The sequence below is a fragment of the Aythya marila genome (assembly GCF_965140915.1).
Source record: "Aythya marila genome assembly, chromosome: 5".
Classification (NCBI taxonomy): Eukaryota; Metazoa; Chordata; class Aves; order Anseriformes; family Anatidae; genus Aythya; species Aythya marila.
Window position 1 is genome coordinate 39,616,538 of NC_139046.1, and position 17,165 is coordinate 39,633,702.

General features: G+C 36.6%; 1 protein-coding gene across 7 annotated transcripts in view; it reads right to left on the bottom strand.

Annotated features, from left to right (window-relative positions):
- The window catches only part of SPRED1 (sprouty related EVH1 domain containing 1), a 60,197-nt gene that overhangs the window by 20,438 nt on the left and 22,594 nt on the right, over positions 1-17,165 (bottom strand). For 3 of the 7 annotated variants that reach the window (XM_082762687.1, XM_082762693.1, XM_082762692.1), the window contains exons 2-4: positions 11,711-11,867; positions 10,423-10,457; positions 4,150-4,324 (exon numbers count right to left, since the gene is read on the bottom strand). In XM_082762687.1, the coding sequence (XP_082618813.1) occupies positions 4,150-4,324; positions 10,423-10,457; positions 11,711-11,867 (367 nt within the window). Of the gene's footprint in view, positions 1-4,149; positions 4,325-4,641; positions 4,826-10,412; positions 10,458-11,710; positions 11,868-17,165 lie in introns of those variants that run through there. The other 4 variants (XM_082762690.1, XM_082762688.1, XM_082762691.1 and 1 more) reach the window with 4 other exon arrangements.

Here is a 17,165-nt window from a genome sequence, read left to right on the forward strand (position 1 = left end):
GTGACAGGACGAGGGGGAACGGGCTAAAGTTGCGCCAGGGGAGTTTTAGGTTGGATGTTAGGAAGAGGTCTAACAACCCTTTACCGAAAGGGTTGTTAGACATTGGAACGGGCTGCCCAGGGAAGTGGTGGAGTCACCATCCCTGGAGGTCTTTAAAAGATGTTTAGATGTAGAGCTTAGGGATATGGTTTAGTGGAGGACTCTTAGTGTTAGGTCAGAGGTTGGACTCGATGATCTTGAGGTCTCTGCCAACCTAGAAATTCTCTGATTCTGTGATTCTGTGTGACTGCTACGCCATCGCCCCCTCCCCCTCCTGCTACTGCCATCGCAGGCCTTTGCTGTTACGCCCCCTGGTGACCTGGACGTGCCTTTTGACCCAGGCCTTTTGGCCTTGAAAAGGAGATGGATATGCTTTTCTTCGATTCGGGAAGAACGGGATACATAAGGCTCAAAGACCGTATTGCTTGACAACTTAAAGCAAGACGTATTGCTCAAAAGGAATGGAAAACGGAGACTGTTAAGTCATGGAACTTAAAGGATTCTTTGTTACCTTTTCTGATTGTATAGGCATACTCGGGTTTAGTATGTAAAAGCAATGTTCTATATACTTAGAATGTTTGATATTTGTGTGTGCGTGTTGGCGGAGCATAGATTCTCCACACACCCAATGCTGTTTACTTGCCTTTTATACCTTTTATAAATATTCTTTTATAAATATTACTAAATTCAGATTGAGATGAGACTTCATTTATAACAGAATCAAAGACTTTTCTCTAGTCTTGGGACCAAGCAGCATGACCTGACCATATTACTATTACAAAGCATATGTACCTCAGCGCCACCATGACCCCATGACAATTATTTTTCTATGCGTGCTTTTTTCTCCCAATTCAGAAAGATGTGAGGACTATACTACAGCTATCAGAATCAATCTGTTAGTTTTTTAATTGGTATTGAAGTTTGAAATTAAGTAATTCAACAAGCAGATTTTTAGAATAGAGCAACATTTATATTCAGTTTCAGCTTTGCATCTTTCCATTTACACAATTACTTGCTGTTCAAAAGAAAGATTTTAAACTTAGACTTGCCACCCTGACTAGTGATCCAAAATTTATTAGACACATATTTCAGTAAAAGCTTGCAGAGGAAAGGACGGAAGAAGAACATAATGTACAACAAGAAACTCTGTTAGACTTTTCGTTTCAGAACGTAAGATTCTCAAAGTCTAAAAACCTGTAAGTGTAGTATATGTTTAACACTGCTGCCATTAAGATAGAAGAGAGCTACTGTAAACACAGTAAAACAGAGCAGCAGAGTGACCAGGTTAGAAGGGAGTGCAATTGTTCCCAGCAGACTGGCTGGAGCCAGATCTAGGAAGGTGGGTATAATAAAGGAGGAAACGTGTAATTATGTCAAGGGTATTTTGTGAAGACTTTACATTCCAACACAGATCTAAACAACCTGAGTAAACCAGCAGGAAGCATTCCCTCTTCTAAATTAATTCAGTGGTGCCACCACTTTGATTTCCTTCTCGGTTGACAAGAATGCTTTTTGTCAACCCAAGAGATGTTTAAATAGCTACATACTGCACAATATATATATATATTTTATGTTCTACATGCAATCTGAAGTTTGTTCATAGCAGTGCTGATAGTAATCTAACTCTCAGGTATATAAAGAAATGATGAGAAAAACCCCAGGGCAACTGCAATGAGGTACTTCAGTATTTTGATGTTCAATCCCAAATTATATAATTTATATAACGATGACCAAGATCTACAGTCTTAATTAGATGCCCACATATGCTAAAACATATATGAAGAGATTTGGCACTTTAGAATGGAATTGCAATTGTCAGTAGCATAAGATGCAGTAGTTGGAGAGGAAGCAACTAAGGCCAGTTTACAAGAAACAGTAAGAGAAACTCTCATTCTTTTGAATATAAGGGATCTAGCTACTTCTTCAATGGTTAATCTATTATCTTACGTATGGATTTTTTTGCTATGGAATAAATTCTTTCTTCAACATGTAGGCTTGAACAGTAATATTGTTTGTATTACTGTTCATGTTATACTGTTTATATATTGTCCACGTATCTTAGGTAAAAGCCATAGATCTAACTGTATTTGCTGAGGCATTTCAAAACCCATGTTTCCCCATCTCACAGAAAAAGTGCCCACATTTCCATGCTACAGTAGTTTTGTGGTTTATTTTTTTATTATTACCAGGATAAGGGAATTTCTGCACCTTTTCTGGAAGCTGGGGTAGCTCAAAAAAAAAAAAACAACAAACAACCTGCTGGTCAGAGGAAATCAAAATGTAATCCATTTAAAAAGATATTTTAACAGTGTATAATGTGACTGAAGAGGAGAAAAAAGATCATCTGTAAGGATTAGCTTTTTTCCTTTTTTTTGGTGTTAATCCATTGGAGTATTTTCAGAAATGCCTCTGTGTATCTTTAAAAACACATATTGAACAAACAATTACATTTCATCTTCTTGGTGTTTTCCTTGTGTTGCGTAACATAATTGTCTACTGTCAAATCTATTTGGACTAGAAAACCAGTTGTTTGGCTTCATTAAGAAAAGGTTATAAGCTGTGCTTTAAGTGAATCCACAGGAATATCACTAATAACAAACATAGGGCCATTATCTACACAGAAAATAAAGAGCAGAATTTTTTTTAGAATCGATGACCTGATCCTTATCTAACAAAAGTTCTCTTCCTGTCCCTGCTATGGGGGAGGAATCTGCAAACATATTTATACTAATATGGACTGGATTTTGGACAGGAAGATGAGCAGACACATTTAAGCCTTCTGCCAGAAGCGGAAACGAAACAAGGCTTGCCCAGGGGAATTGGGAGAGAGAACACAAACACTCATGCCTGCAACATTTTCATATGCATGCTGGAGAAACTTTAAGTCAGCCTTCAATTCTGAGCATTTTATTACCTTAGATTCTGAAGGCAAACAGTGAATGTTGAAAGTATTAGGAATTAAGAGAAAATTGTCAAGTACTTCTAAATGCAATTAAGCTGCTCAAAAACAGCTTCAGTACGGCTAAAAAAAGTTCTAAAGGGAACTACTGCAAAGTGAGGAAGGAACTGCAGGTGCACATAGCTGTGCGGGAACACAGGGTACTCTGCTAACAGCACTACGCCTCGCTGAAACAACTGAGTCAGCAGAATTTCTATTTATATGCTCTCTTCCTACAGCAGTCACAGTCAAGGCAGAAAACTCAGCAGTCCTGCCTCAAGGAAGAAATTGGTATGCTTGAGAAGAATCAGCAGCATGGCGTAGAGAAGTAATTCTACCTTTTAGGCTTACACAGCTTAAGTTTAGGGAGTTGTAGATTATTGGCAGAAAACAGTAAGCCTTTGATAGCAGTCATTAAGATAGAGATTTTGTGCTTTTCCCACTTTGTTTCCAGTGTAAGACATTCCCTTCAAAAATCGACTGGCATACAAGTAACCCAGCAAACATTAGTAAGCCAATTCCATCTTCCATAGGTCTGCAGGTAACAACAGCTGATACTCTACACCAGTTTTCCTTTTGGGAGGCTGACTTTCATGGTGCTATTTAAGACAAGTTTGTTACAGCTATTTATTGTAGTTGATAAATTAATACTGTCTACATATTTGTTAAACCAGATGAATTTTTGGACCTGCTAATAACTTCATGATTTCTTCCAATAGAGAAGTGGCTTTCATGTAAAAACAGCTACTTTTTAATTACCATAATCAATTACTGAGAAATTCCTTCTGATTTTGTGTTCTTAACAAGTTCTCATTTTCTAAATGCTGACAACACTGCTAATAAACACAGTATCATCAGTGTATAAACAGGTCAACAAACAGATTTTACTTTGACCCTCCATTGGAAAAAAATGACTAGCAAAATGTTTTTGCAAATGGATGAAAATCTACAGTGAAAAATTATGTTTTAAAGTTGCTGAAAGATCAAAATCTTTAATTCTAGAAATGTTTGGTATTACCTAAAATAAATAGTTGGATGTCTCGGTATATAGTCATATGAATAAGCTCAGCAACAGCATTAGATTGAGACTGTAAATTTACTTTCCAGTCTACAAGCAACAATATGCAAGCACTAGGTTCTTTGTTGAACACTAAACAGATCTAAATTGTTACCGTTTTATCCCTGAGTCGCTCTCCATGGATAAGAAAATCAGCACAGCTATTCTCTTCCTGGGGAATGACTTTGAAGACTGTGACACAGCTTAGTCCACCCCCTCCAAGCGGTAACCATCCACCACTTGAGTCATCCCGGGTCATCACCACAGCTCGCACTCGTGCATAACTATTACTGGAAGAGATGCAAAAGAAAAAATTAGTTTTACATAAATGCAAAACAGCTAAGTCTAGTTAAGAAACATGACAAAACAAATAAAGAAGCAAAACAAAACAAACATCACAACAAACCCACAACCAAGATCAAAATAATTCATGTAGTGGAGGTTCACTGCTTTCGTAACTGTCACCTAGGAGAAACCAGTCTAAGATTCTAATAAACATTCCTCCCTAGTTTTATGCCCTCATTAGGACGACTTCACAAGTATCCTCTTTTACTTAGAGTATACATGTGGGTTCCTTGCAAAGAAACTTAACCAGACAGTGCAGTACCTCAGAGTCAAAATTTATATTCTTCTAGAAACTTTGCAGTCAGTGATCTAGCTAGAGAGGGCCAGTGGCAGGAAGAGTACAAATCAGCTCTTGATTTATTTTAGACTAATCATGAACCGAGTCAGCCACCATGAAATCACACAGAAAAGAGAACAAGGAAGCAGAAAGAGGTCAGGCCTTCTGCCACTGAAATCTAAACAAGAACAGGCTTCTAGCCAGAAATGCTGCTCCCTCCTCCCTCCCTCCCACATAGAGAGCCCCTCCTTTGGAAGGGGTAAGTCAGAACACACGTGCTGTGGGGTTTGACAGCAGAATTGGTTATGACTACTTAAAAACTAGTATTTCTATTAGCTGGTTCTCTCCAGTGCTTGCAGCGTGTGGAAAATTACTTGAATTTTTACAATTTAATGGCTTTTTCCATCATCTAGCATTTTTATGAAATAAACAAATAGTTATCACTTCATTCCTTAAAAGCCCGATTTCTTTTGCAGAATCCCAGAAAAATAGTTTGTGGTAATCTTCTCTCTCACCTTTTATTTATTTCAATGACACGTTTTAGTTTTGAGTAGGAATTTGCTGCTACTTGTGTTGGAAAACCCTGTGGTTTGTCATGGAATTTATATGATCCTATCCTACATTTTACATATGGTTTACTGTATGAACAAGTATCCCACCACTTCAAGAAAAATAAGCTTCATGATACCTTGCTTGAGTACTTACACCAGTCAGCATTAGTTATGTAGAATTTAGTATTTCCTGTTCAGTCCTTAAAAGGGAACAAAGCTATTCCTTCTGTACATAAACATGCATTACAGCCATTACCAAACTGTTGTGTTTGAAAAAGACTAAGGTCTTTTCCCAAAATAATAGAAGGTAAGCTCTTTTGCATAATTAATATATTACATTTGCAGACACACGCATGATTCACACATGATTCACATATATATATATCTGTGTATAAATGTGTATGTAAATATAAAATAATTTTGCTGCTCAAATACATAAAGGTCTGCAAAATGGTGAAAAAACAAGACTATCTAATTTTAGCTTATAGGCAAGTGAAGTTGCTTGTAGAGACTTTGTTTACCCCACAAACTAACCTCCTCCTCCTAAACTCAGTTAAAATGACAGTTCAGTCAACATTTTACAGCATTTCTATACCAGTATCTCTTAATAACTTCTCCCATACAGCAGATAAAGGATTGGATTTTTCTTGATTATATTTATTGTATGCATCTATCAATTCTAATGTCTGAAAATAAAAATTGCTGTAATTTTGATGCTTAACAGTATTACCGAAAGTTGAATTGTTCATTGTTTTCAGTCACTACTTAACTCAGAGATAATTTCAGATTGCAACTGGCAAAAGTAATCATTTATCTCTTACTGTCCCAGGTGAAGAGCCTCCCCTGACAGAAACTGAAGACACCAGGACTTTTCTATGAAACAGTAAGAAATAGGATGCACTAACTGGTTAAACTATATTTCCACTATACTTCCTTCAAGCTAACTACAAATTTAGCTAAAAAAGTTATTTACTCTATAAATTTGGCTGTCAATTTAGCTGAATAAGTTTTCTTTGGCATACTAGAACTACTGAAGATGGTATTTAAGATGCAGTAAAGGTTCGGTTTAGTATCTTTTATGGACACTCACAGAACTTCACTTAGGCTAAATGAGAAAAATTAAAACACTACTTTTAAATGGTAGTTTGCACTCTACAACCATTTTCTTTTCAAGAATTGAAGGAGAAGCAAAGGTAGAAGATGCATATAACTTCAATAGATATCTCAGTATCAATATATCAATAGCTACTTCCATTTCCCAGAAGTCTTCCGGAATTTTTTGCCCCCCTTCCCTATTGCAAGAAGCCTATCTGTGTCTAGTTAACAATCTTACATTTCACTTCCATATTTTGTATTCTTTAGACTATTTGAAACAATATGTATCCTTTCAAATATTTTAGAAACTGTCAAATCCACTCCATTAATGCAAGAACAAAAATAAAAGTGCCCAGCAGGCAAATCTGTAGCATTTAATGAAAAACCTTTTAAATAAAAAAAAAAGATTATTTTTTATGACAACTACCTTATAAGTTAAGTAGATGGATTCATTACTGTGCTTGTTTAACAATACCCAAAACAATGAAGAGACTGCTTTATTTAGTTATTTTATTTTAAAGGAACTGACAATTATTAATGATAGCTATTTTTAGTAATGATACAAGCTGGCAAAGCAGCAGAAGGTCTTAAGAGTGATTTAAATTCCTAGAATCCCCTACAAATGAACTGAAGATGCTGAACCAAAGCACACCACTGCTGCTACTGAAGCCACCCAGCTCTCCTGTGTCTTCTTAAGTGAGAGCCCTATCTACATTTCAGAACGTCTATAACAAGTTGCTAAAATGCTGGGATGGTTTAGCTGGGAGAAAGAGCACAGACAGTGCTCCCGTATTTTTCAGCACCAACCCTACAGTATTTTTAAAACCTGAGAGCCTGACATGTTTACCTGCTCTTGCACGTTCAGGTATTGCTGATAGAGCAGCTAAACAAAAGAAAACCAGCCAAACATGGAAATCAATTGAGCACTGCTCTGATTAAACCTTTTATTAGAACTACCACAAATGTGAAGCATAGCATGAAGAGCAGCACTGCAAGAGCAGGTCCAGACCTACTGTATCACATTCAACGTTTACTGAGAAGCTCTGATTTTGGTTGTGGTCACTGGAAACTGTTGAGTCAAGGGCAAGCTTTATGGGAAACGCAAAACAGGATTTTGCCCATAGGAGACAGGTGCTCCTCAATAATAAACCCTGAACAGCAGCGAAGACTGGGGAAACCCAACAGCACATGGAAACCCAACACCAACTCACAGTTAGGGAAATGGGACTTCTCTCTGACAGAAGAGTGCCTCAGGTAAGGAGGTGAGTATTGCATTTTTATGTGATTACAACAAATTAGAAATTGTGATCACACTGATTTTCTCCTCATAGTTAGGTATCACTAAAAGTGCAGCATGTCTGATCTGTACTCCTATTAAACTTGAAAGAAAGTAATTTTAAGACAACACAGTATACTTTCTACTCAGCACTCAGATATTGGATCTGCAAAGTTTGATTTTAAAAATACTATCATAACACAATTACTGAAGATGATTCTTGTATTAAAACCAAATGATGGAAATGGGTGAGCTAAGTAACCTGAGAAAGTATTGGGAGGGCAGAAACAAAGAACTACAAACCGTAAGTGGACTAGGAAGATACCAAAGACACAGTCCTTGCTTGCTAACAACTTTAAGAACATCAAGCATTATGATCTGACCACAGGTTTTAAGGGCTCTCAGCTCCCTCCAAAATCTGTACTGTACATTGTTGTAATGCTCCTGGGCCCAAAGTGACTTATGACCTGAATGAACAAACTGCTGCTCCTTACTGGGAAACACTCCACTGACCCTGACCAGCAGAGATCTTCAGCCTAGCAACTCATGAATAACCCCTTTGGCAGGGGATTGGGTGATGTCAGGGGAAAAGACACACCCTCCCCCCCCCCCCCCCTTTTTTTTTTTTATAATAAAAATAAAGTTATTTTGTTAGTTCAGGGTATTTCTTACTTGTAATATCAAGCCAATTAAAGATACCAAAGCATTATTACAACATTTGTCCTTTCTTCCATTAGCGATCCAAAAGAGAATGAAGGTTAAGAAATTTCTGCCAAAATATTTTTCCCAGAGAAAAAGATGAAGAGATGTTGAAGGGTAGGAACAAAACCAAAAAAGCAGCTATCTTGTTGCATTCCATTTATTTTAACCCACTTTCTAGGAAAGGGAAGGCTTCCATGCTGATTTATATTATGCATTACGTATCTTTTTATATTGCATCTTGCACAGTTCTATTTTAAGGTAGGACTGAAAATTAATAAGTGGTCCCAAAAATGTTTGTAAAGGCAACCGAACTGTAATTGTATTTTTTTTTTTTCCAGTGCTATGAAACTACTACAGTCACCATCAAAAAATGGTTCTGCAACTTAAAAACTGAACCGTACAAGAAACTGACCCTCCTAGCTTAAGGAAAAATATTTAGTGTTATGGTTTCTTTCCAATCTGGAAAGCAGCTTTGCAGAAAAGGACCTCAGAGTCCTAGTAGACACCAAAGTTGAACACGAACCGTGAACGTGGCCTTGTTGCAAAGAAGGCCAGCAGTATCCTGGAGGAGACCTGCCCGCAGGTGGAGGGAGGTGCTCTCCTCTGCTCAGCACTGGTGAGGCTGCACCTGGAGTGCTGGGCTTCCCAGTTCAAGCGACATGGAGCTACTGGCCTACAATGGGTTACTAAGGTAATTCAGGGCCTGGAGCACCCTCATGCAACGCAAGAGGCTGTGGACACAAAGTGAAACACAGAAAGGGTCTAACTGAACATCAGGAAACACTTTCAGTAAAAAACAACAAAAACTCTGCTGAGCAGTGGCATAGGTTGCCCAGAGAGGTGTGGACTCTCCTCAGAGATCTTCAAAAGCCACCTGGACGTGGTCCTGGGCACCCTGCTCTGGGTGGCCTTGCCTGAGCAGCGTGTCGGACCTCCAGAGGTCTCTTCTAACCTCAAGCATTCTGCAATTTGTTTGCTTGTTTATTATAATATTTCAAAGCACAACAACTTCAATGAAACATCTTAAAAAAATAGCTATTATAGGTTAATTTATCATAAATTCACATATTTTGAAGTATGGGTTGTTATTGCACAGAACTACTAGATAAATACTTCTGACAAGGCTAAGGAAAAAAAGTGATTTTGAATTCTGAAAAATCTTGACACACTTCGCTATGAAAATACACTATATTTGCTGGCATACAAACAACAGCTCCAGGCTAATCTCTGTGTGAACTTGTCATGGATCAAGGCTCCTTACCTTTGGTTGGCACTTTACACACGTACTTTAACCCCTCCAGCTTCTGGTGCTTGTATGTTTTTAGCCTCACCCAAAGAGCTTGGCTTTTTATGGTTCTTATTATCTAAGCAGCTTTGCAGATGATTTTACTATTCCCAACTAGAGAAGTGTTCAATGAGTAAGTGCATGCCAGGAATACCAAAAGGTAATACCAAACCACCATAATAAAGTCTATTTGACTTGCAGATAACATTTGTTGAGTATCAATTCAATTTAGAAGAAAGTAAGTAATTTCATCAGTATCACTTGACCATATTGGTAACCTACTGATGATGAAAAGCCTTTTGTTACAAAAGGTTTAGAGAATGACTGCCACCAGCATGAAACATTAATGAATTATCTGCAACAGGAGATGCAAATATAGCACTAGTAGAATGCTGAGCAAAACATAATTTACAACAAGAAAATAAATGACAGCATATCCTGTTATTTTGTGTGTAAAAGAAAAAATGTATTTTTTTGCCCATAATAATAACTATACACGAGGCTTTGCCTGACATGTCTGTTACCATTCTCCTCAACATTATATCAGAACACATACCAAGCTGTCATACTCTTAAAAGGCGAAACTAGATTTTGTAGTATTTCTCTCTCTAGTATTTCTGTAGATTTTCCCTGTTAAGAAAAATCTCCTTTTCTCTTTTAAGAAATGGGAGGTAAAAGGTATGCTATAAGGACAGAAGGTACAGCAACCATGCCTGGTTGCCATGCTTAGGATTTTTTTTTTTTTAATTTATTTATTTTTATTTTTGAGAATCTTAGTAAGAAAAGACATGGAGTTTCAGGAGGAACCATAGACAAATGTTGGTATACTTAGGATGTTGGTACTCACACTAACTTACAAATGAATAGTTGGGTTCCCATCACACTTTGGACTCTGCAAAAAAAAAAAAAATGAATTGGACATTCCTGCTTGAGCAAAAAGATACCTACAGAAGCCTGAGCTACCAAGCAACCTAGCCTGAACCCAATATGGCAGATAGAAAAGGCTACATGGGAAACGATATTACCTAAGGAGGTAATAATTGGTATCCCAGAAGAGACAAAAAAAAAAAAATACATACAGTGCTTATTTAGTAGGAGAGGCAATATAACTTGTAAAACAATGTGTTTGACAGTCAAAAGGGAAAAATGAGACAGATGAAAAAGTGTCCAAAATGGGAAATTGTCTAAACAGTATACTGATGTTAAGTGTTGTCTTGCACATAACACGAGGAAAAAACAAACCAAAAAATGGTAGCACTAGAATCACATTCCTATCTGAATACAGAAAACTCAAGATTTGTGACAGTGCGAAATAACTGAGGCTGCAAGGAAGAATGGCTATTGTTGCAAGAGTTTTTACAAAAAGCAAGAATGCATGACGAACTGAGAAGCTGCTAAAAATTTTGAAAACCATGAAAATTACCAAGTAGAAATTTGACATTTGTGTGAATAATATTTAACCCTGCTTCTCAGCTCTTCTTGTTTAATAATAGTAGATAGTCTCTGTAACTATATATAACTGTATGTCATCCATGATCATAGGTTACATGAAATAACCTTTAAGTAGATTGAAGGAGGTCACATCACAAACCTGGGTTGCACCTCTTTCAAAGGAACTGCCTTCTGTAGGCTGAAGTTTTTGTAATGGTATGGCTTTCGTAACACAGTATGATAATAGCATATTATTTGGAAAATTGCATCTGATATCAAATACACAAGCAAATAAAAACTTTCCCAAATAAGTTAAAAAGAACCAAAGTAACATTCAAACATGGGGTAACATGTTTTAGATAAAGGGCAGAACTAAGAGAAGCAGCAGAAACAGTAAGGAGTACTCCTTCCTTGGAGAAGTGAGTGAAATGAGTGGGACTTCCACGGCTACCTGTTTAACAGAGGAGTGTTGGTACTAGGTGCTCCTGGCCTAAATTCCTTCCAATTTTAGGCAGGTGGGACAACATAATATAAGTGGTTAGATCCTGCTAATCATATGCTTCCCCAGGCCTAACAGACTTCCTGCAGAAAACTGTTACTTCTCCTTCTCTTTACACACTGACAGCCACGAACTCCAGAAATACCCAGTCTCTTCATCCCAGTCCTGCTTCTACTCTCTCTCTCTGTTCTCATTAGTTTCTTCCTCCACCTTACCCTGGAATTCCTGAAGATCCAGAGAAATATCTTCACTGCATTTATAGCACAGAACTGCCAATGACTCTTCAAAATCCACGGAATCACTACTTGTTTCTTACCACATAGCAGTTGAGGTATTGGGTACTGAGGCCATGTATTAATTGCAACTTGCTTACTATTGAAACGTAGAGAAAAAAAAATCCATTAAAAAAAAAAACAACAACAACAACAAACAACAACACAAAACAAGAGTAATTTAAGAAAAGTTTCTGTTCCTTCTCATCCTTGCAGAAGCAGAGGAATGTCTAAAGAAAAGATGGAAGATGAGCTCTGGCACTTCAGTAAACTTAAGACAAGGACAAGGTTGAAGCCTGAGGCAGATTCCACCAAAACTAACACAGCTTGACACTTTTAGTAAATACCCTCAGACAACATCCATCCAGTCAAATTTTTTTATTATTAATTTTTTTTTAAATAAAGCTTACATATTCAGTTGTGACTTATTTTCCTTGGAATAGCAATGCTTACTACAGTTGATAAAAAATAAAGTTCAGAGTCAATGAGTATCTGAAAAACAAGTCCGAATTCTCTCTTCTTGGGACCATTTTCCTCCACTCTTACATACAAAGCCCCTGAGCTTCACTCAAATATGTGAGTACAATTAGATTATGCTTGTAGTCAAAGCTATTAGTCATCTAGCCATCAAGATTAAGGATGACAGGACTCCGGAATCCCTGTTAACAGGAAATATGAATGCATTAATCAACAAGTCACTTTGCAATAACATTCTTGACCAGTAAAATAAGATGAAGGTAACTAATACACTGAAATAAAACCATGGAATTTTTTTATGAGCAGTTTTAGCTACCCTAAGAAGGTGTGACTGCCTGTACTGCATATATGTTATTTTCAAACAAGCATCTATGTAATTTTTATGCTTCTTGCAGTTAAAAATAGTACTCCACAAATGTCCAAAAAACTATTACTTGCCACCTAACACATCTAAGAAATTATTCTGCAAAAATAAGTACAAAAGAGACAAACTATGAACTGCTATACTTTCTCTAACACACTGGAAAACATAGTCTCCTATTTTACGTTCACTATATCTGAATTTATTTCAGCTTATCCTGGACTATGGGACAGCAACTGCCTGTAATAAATTTAATTCAATAAAGCCCTGAATGCATGATGATATTCAGTATATAGTTTAGCTGCTGAACTGCTACATACATCTTTTGCCAAGATATTTAGTGAAGGAAAAAAAAAAAAATACATGTCCCACTCAGTTTATTTTCCTCAAGCAACGCTTCATAGGGAGGGCAACCACAAATTTAAATTTAAACCTTGCAGTGTTAGAACGAATATGTAAAAGGCCTACCTAGATCATTCCTGACATTCATTTCCCATTTAGCCTGCACTGAAAACGTTCAGAATCAAAAATCAAATAAAGCACATCAGCTTATAAAAAAATAACTTTCCTTTAAGTGTCTTGCTGAGCTTTGATGTTACTAATGAATATGGAATAAAATGTTTTAAAACTATATGCTTTAAAACTGTAGTTGATATTGTTAAATCTAAAGCTTGTCTCAACATTTACATTGAAATGACTTTTCAGGGACCTTAACTTGTCCATAGGAAAATGATCCTGGAACACAATTTACTTTGCAAAACAATCACTAATGCTACTTTTTTTTTTTTTTTTTTTTTTTTTTAATGTAAGATGACAAAAAAAACAGGCTTCCAAAATTATGTTTCAAACAGAAACAAAGTGGACAAATCATAAATATCCACATTAACAAATCAGAAAGAAAAGAAGCCAAACTGCAAAATGCTTAACAGGATTTATTTACTCTGGCACCATAGCCAGAGTAAATAAGAAAATCTGAACCCAGTTTAAAGGACCATAACTTGTCAACTTCCAGCTCTATTTTAAGAGTTTCTGTTCAGCCATTGAAAGGAAGTTACCACTCCCCTGTTATGCAGCGCCACATGTTGCAGTCTGAATCATTTTTTTTTGTTGTTTTTTGTTTTTTTTTTTTGTATTTCCCCCCATCAAAAGACACACAAGAGGGAGAGACGAAGAACTGAGACAGATAAGTGAAAGACAAACGCGGAGACTTCTGTTACAATAATCCATCAAAGGAGAGGAAACAAGTTTAACAAGATTATACAAAATGTTTTAACAATGTGCCCTTCACATTTGCAATACTTCAGAATGAACACTGTGATTTACTTAGCCAATATGTAACTGTATGATCTATGTTTGATAATCTCAGTAATAATTAGTATCCTTAGCCAGCAGTCTCAAGCATAGAAGTGATTCACAAGTCCTAAGGTCAGAGAACATCGGAATGTTAACAGAGCATCAGAAAAAAAAATAAAAAATCAAATCCTGTTGTAACTGCATTCCCTACTCCAACTACAGTGTTCATGAGTTTCTACAAAAAGCAATACTTAATGAATACATAGTTCATGCATGAACACAACAAGCAGCAAAATAACTAAAAGGCCTCTCAGTACAAAAGGAAGACTACTTAAATTTTTTATTTGCTGCTATTCCAGAGGTTTAAAAGCTTATAACCAATTACTGAGAAAAAGAATACAAGTCATGCATGTGTTTTCCCCTGAAAATATATAACATCGAAATAAGAATATGTGCAAACTTCATAACTAATATCTAGTCATGAGAACTCCTATAATAATCACTGAATCTCTCAAAGTCTACTCAGCAACTGAAAATGGCTCCCTAAGCTAGTTTTTCCTTGTTTTGGCAACAACAAAGTCCTAAACAAAAAGTTACAACACTGAGATCATGAGATGATTTAGTGTAGTGATAACATCTTGTTGCTTCCTCTTTGAACTTTTCACAACCATTAATGCCATTAGAAGTTATGGGCCTGGGGTAGGACTTCACCATAAGGAGGAAGTGGTGAAAAGGGTGCTGGAGATAGTTAAGGGAAGCTGCACAAAACCTATGATTGGAGTACAGCAGGCCATAATGAAAGCTCAAAGCAATTGTTAGACAGCAGAATCCAGACAAGGAATAAAGAAGTCCTCCTGCTCCAGTCGATCTAAGAGACAAAAATGGCACATCAGAACAATTAGGCAGATTTTTGTGCAGCTGACATCTGTGTTGCACAGTTTTACTGGACAATACATACGGCAATCCACCCTAAAAATGTTTTAAGTACAACTATCTGCCATTTCTGTTACATAAAATACAGTATGATTAAATAACAAAGTAGTATAAAGTATAAATCTGAAAAAAATTACTAGATCAATGTAGTGAGATACATACTGAGCCATTCCACAAATATTTGTGGGCTTGTATTTAACAGAACTGCTAACAGTGAATCCTGACTGCATATCTGAAGAAATACAAACAGAAAATTAAAGACTCCTGCTTAGAGAGACAGAAGAAAAGATTATGTATTTGATAAATATAAGGAGAAAACAGACTGGCAGAATGGACAAAAATGGATGGTGAAGCTCAAATACAAGGAACAGAAATCTGAATTTGGTAAACTACCAATTTCATCTTTATTTTTTGCTACAGACTTCTGCTCTTCTAGCAAGAGAAGGGCCTTCTCTACTTATACCCCAAGCACAAGATCTAATAGGAAAAGTAGTTTGAATTACAAATAATTTTATCTTATTAAAAAATTAGACTGAGTACTTTTATCTGCAATGAGACTGTCTGAATAATCCCAATAAGCCAGGAAAAGTCATTAACTGCTTTACTAGCTAAAGAAAAGTAATCAGCATTTTATTAAGCATCCTGAAAAAATGAGGTCAAACGACCAATAACACATTACAAGTAGTTTTTTCCGTGATGCTAATAAATATATATTTTTTAAAACTACATAGAATTCCCTATTTAGGGATTTGAGCTTAAATGACCAACTGTATTATAAAAGTTCATCTGAGAACTCTCCAGACTTTGTTTACAACCCAAGATTAAGAATGCACTCGTCACATCTGAGCTTGTCATGGTGGATGGGGGTTTTTGAGGAGTCTGCTTCTTGAATTTGGTTGCACAAATGACAAAAAATTACTGTGTTTGAATGGATGAAAGAATACTCCCTGGTCATATAGTAATTCCTAGACAGAATTCATTTGGCTGTAATTTTTTAATAACACTTGCAGGAGAGGTTAAGACTTGTTTTTTATTGTTATTATTTTTAAGCTTATTGACTGCAAGAAAAATCAAGAGAGAAATGCTGGTTTGTGTTTACGGCTTCTAGAACCACCACTCCGCATTGTAACTACCTATGACTAAAGTACCTCTTTCTTACTTTCTTTGTCTGTATGTTGACTGGGAAGCGTTGTGCGACTGGTACTCAATGCAACCATTTATTTGAGGCATTTTCACAGAAGACTTAGTAAAAACCAGTATTGACTATTCCACATGAAAAGCTGATGTTTAAAGAAAAACAGCTGACACAGTTGTTTCTTTAGGAAGCGCAAAAAAGAAAAGATTGCCCAAGAGTTATTTAAGGGGAAGAAAGGGGAGCTAAAAATGCCAGAACTCAAGTAACAAAAATGAAGTAATAGATGTTTCAAAAGTCAGTTACATGAACAGATCAGGGTTGGGGGTGGTGGTAGGGAATACTGCTTGCATAAATTCCTCCCTACCACGTAAATTAAAAAACAAACACAAATAGCATCCCTTTTTCCAAAAAAAAAAAAGAAGCAGATAAATGAGGAAAAACTGGATGCCCTTCTTCAATGTATGCAGCACAAACACTAATTGTGCATCTGTGTATATATGTATGTGTGTATGTATGTATATATGATACAGGTACCTATATCCCTCCCGTGTGTGGGAGAAACATAATCACAAACCATATCCTTGTTCAGCATGCAATTTGTGTGCAGTGACTTTCTATAATATACTGATATCTTCTGCATTAAAAGGGAAGTATAAAATTTGTAGCTAAATCTAAACCAGTAAAAATTGTTTTAAATTGGTTCCAGAAAATAGGGGAAAAAGTGAAGCACTGAAATTTAAATTTGTAAGTGCATATGGATTAAATCCTTTCCAACAAATACAAGCTGCCCTATTACAACGTAGAGCTGTATCATGTTAATCTTTTTAAATAACATAGGTGGAAAACTGCTAGGGATAATGACTGAATGGAAAGAAAGGTTAAGATGCATTTATACAGCAAGTAAGCATGATGATGAAAATGACAGCAGTCAGAATCATCTCTTGCAACCACTTTCTGCATCCTGATTTCAGAAAGTCTTTCAATACTGCTGATAGTTCTCCACTATCTTCTACCAACAGGTCCAGGGCCCCCTTCATACCTGCACTAATGCTGCTGTTATCTCAAGCACTTAAAGTAAAATGACTTAGTACTGTTGCCAGAAGTACCAGCCTCTCTCTACTCCTCTCCTGTCCTAATAGTTTATTCTTGCCATGCGCTTTCTCCACTGCTTCTGCAAGTAGGCAGCAATCAACACCAGG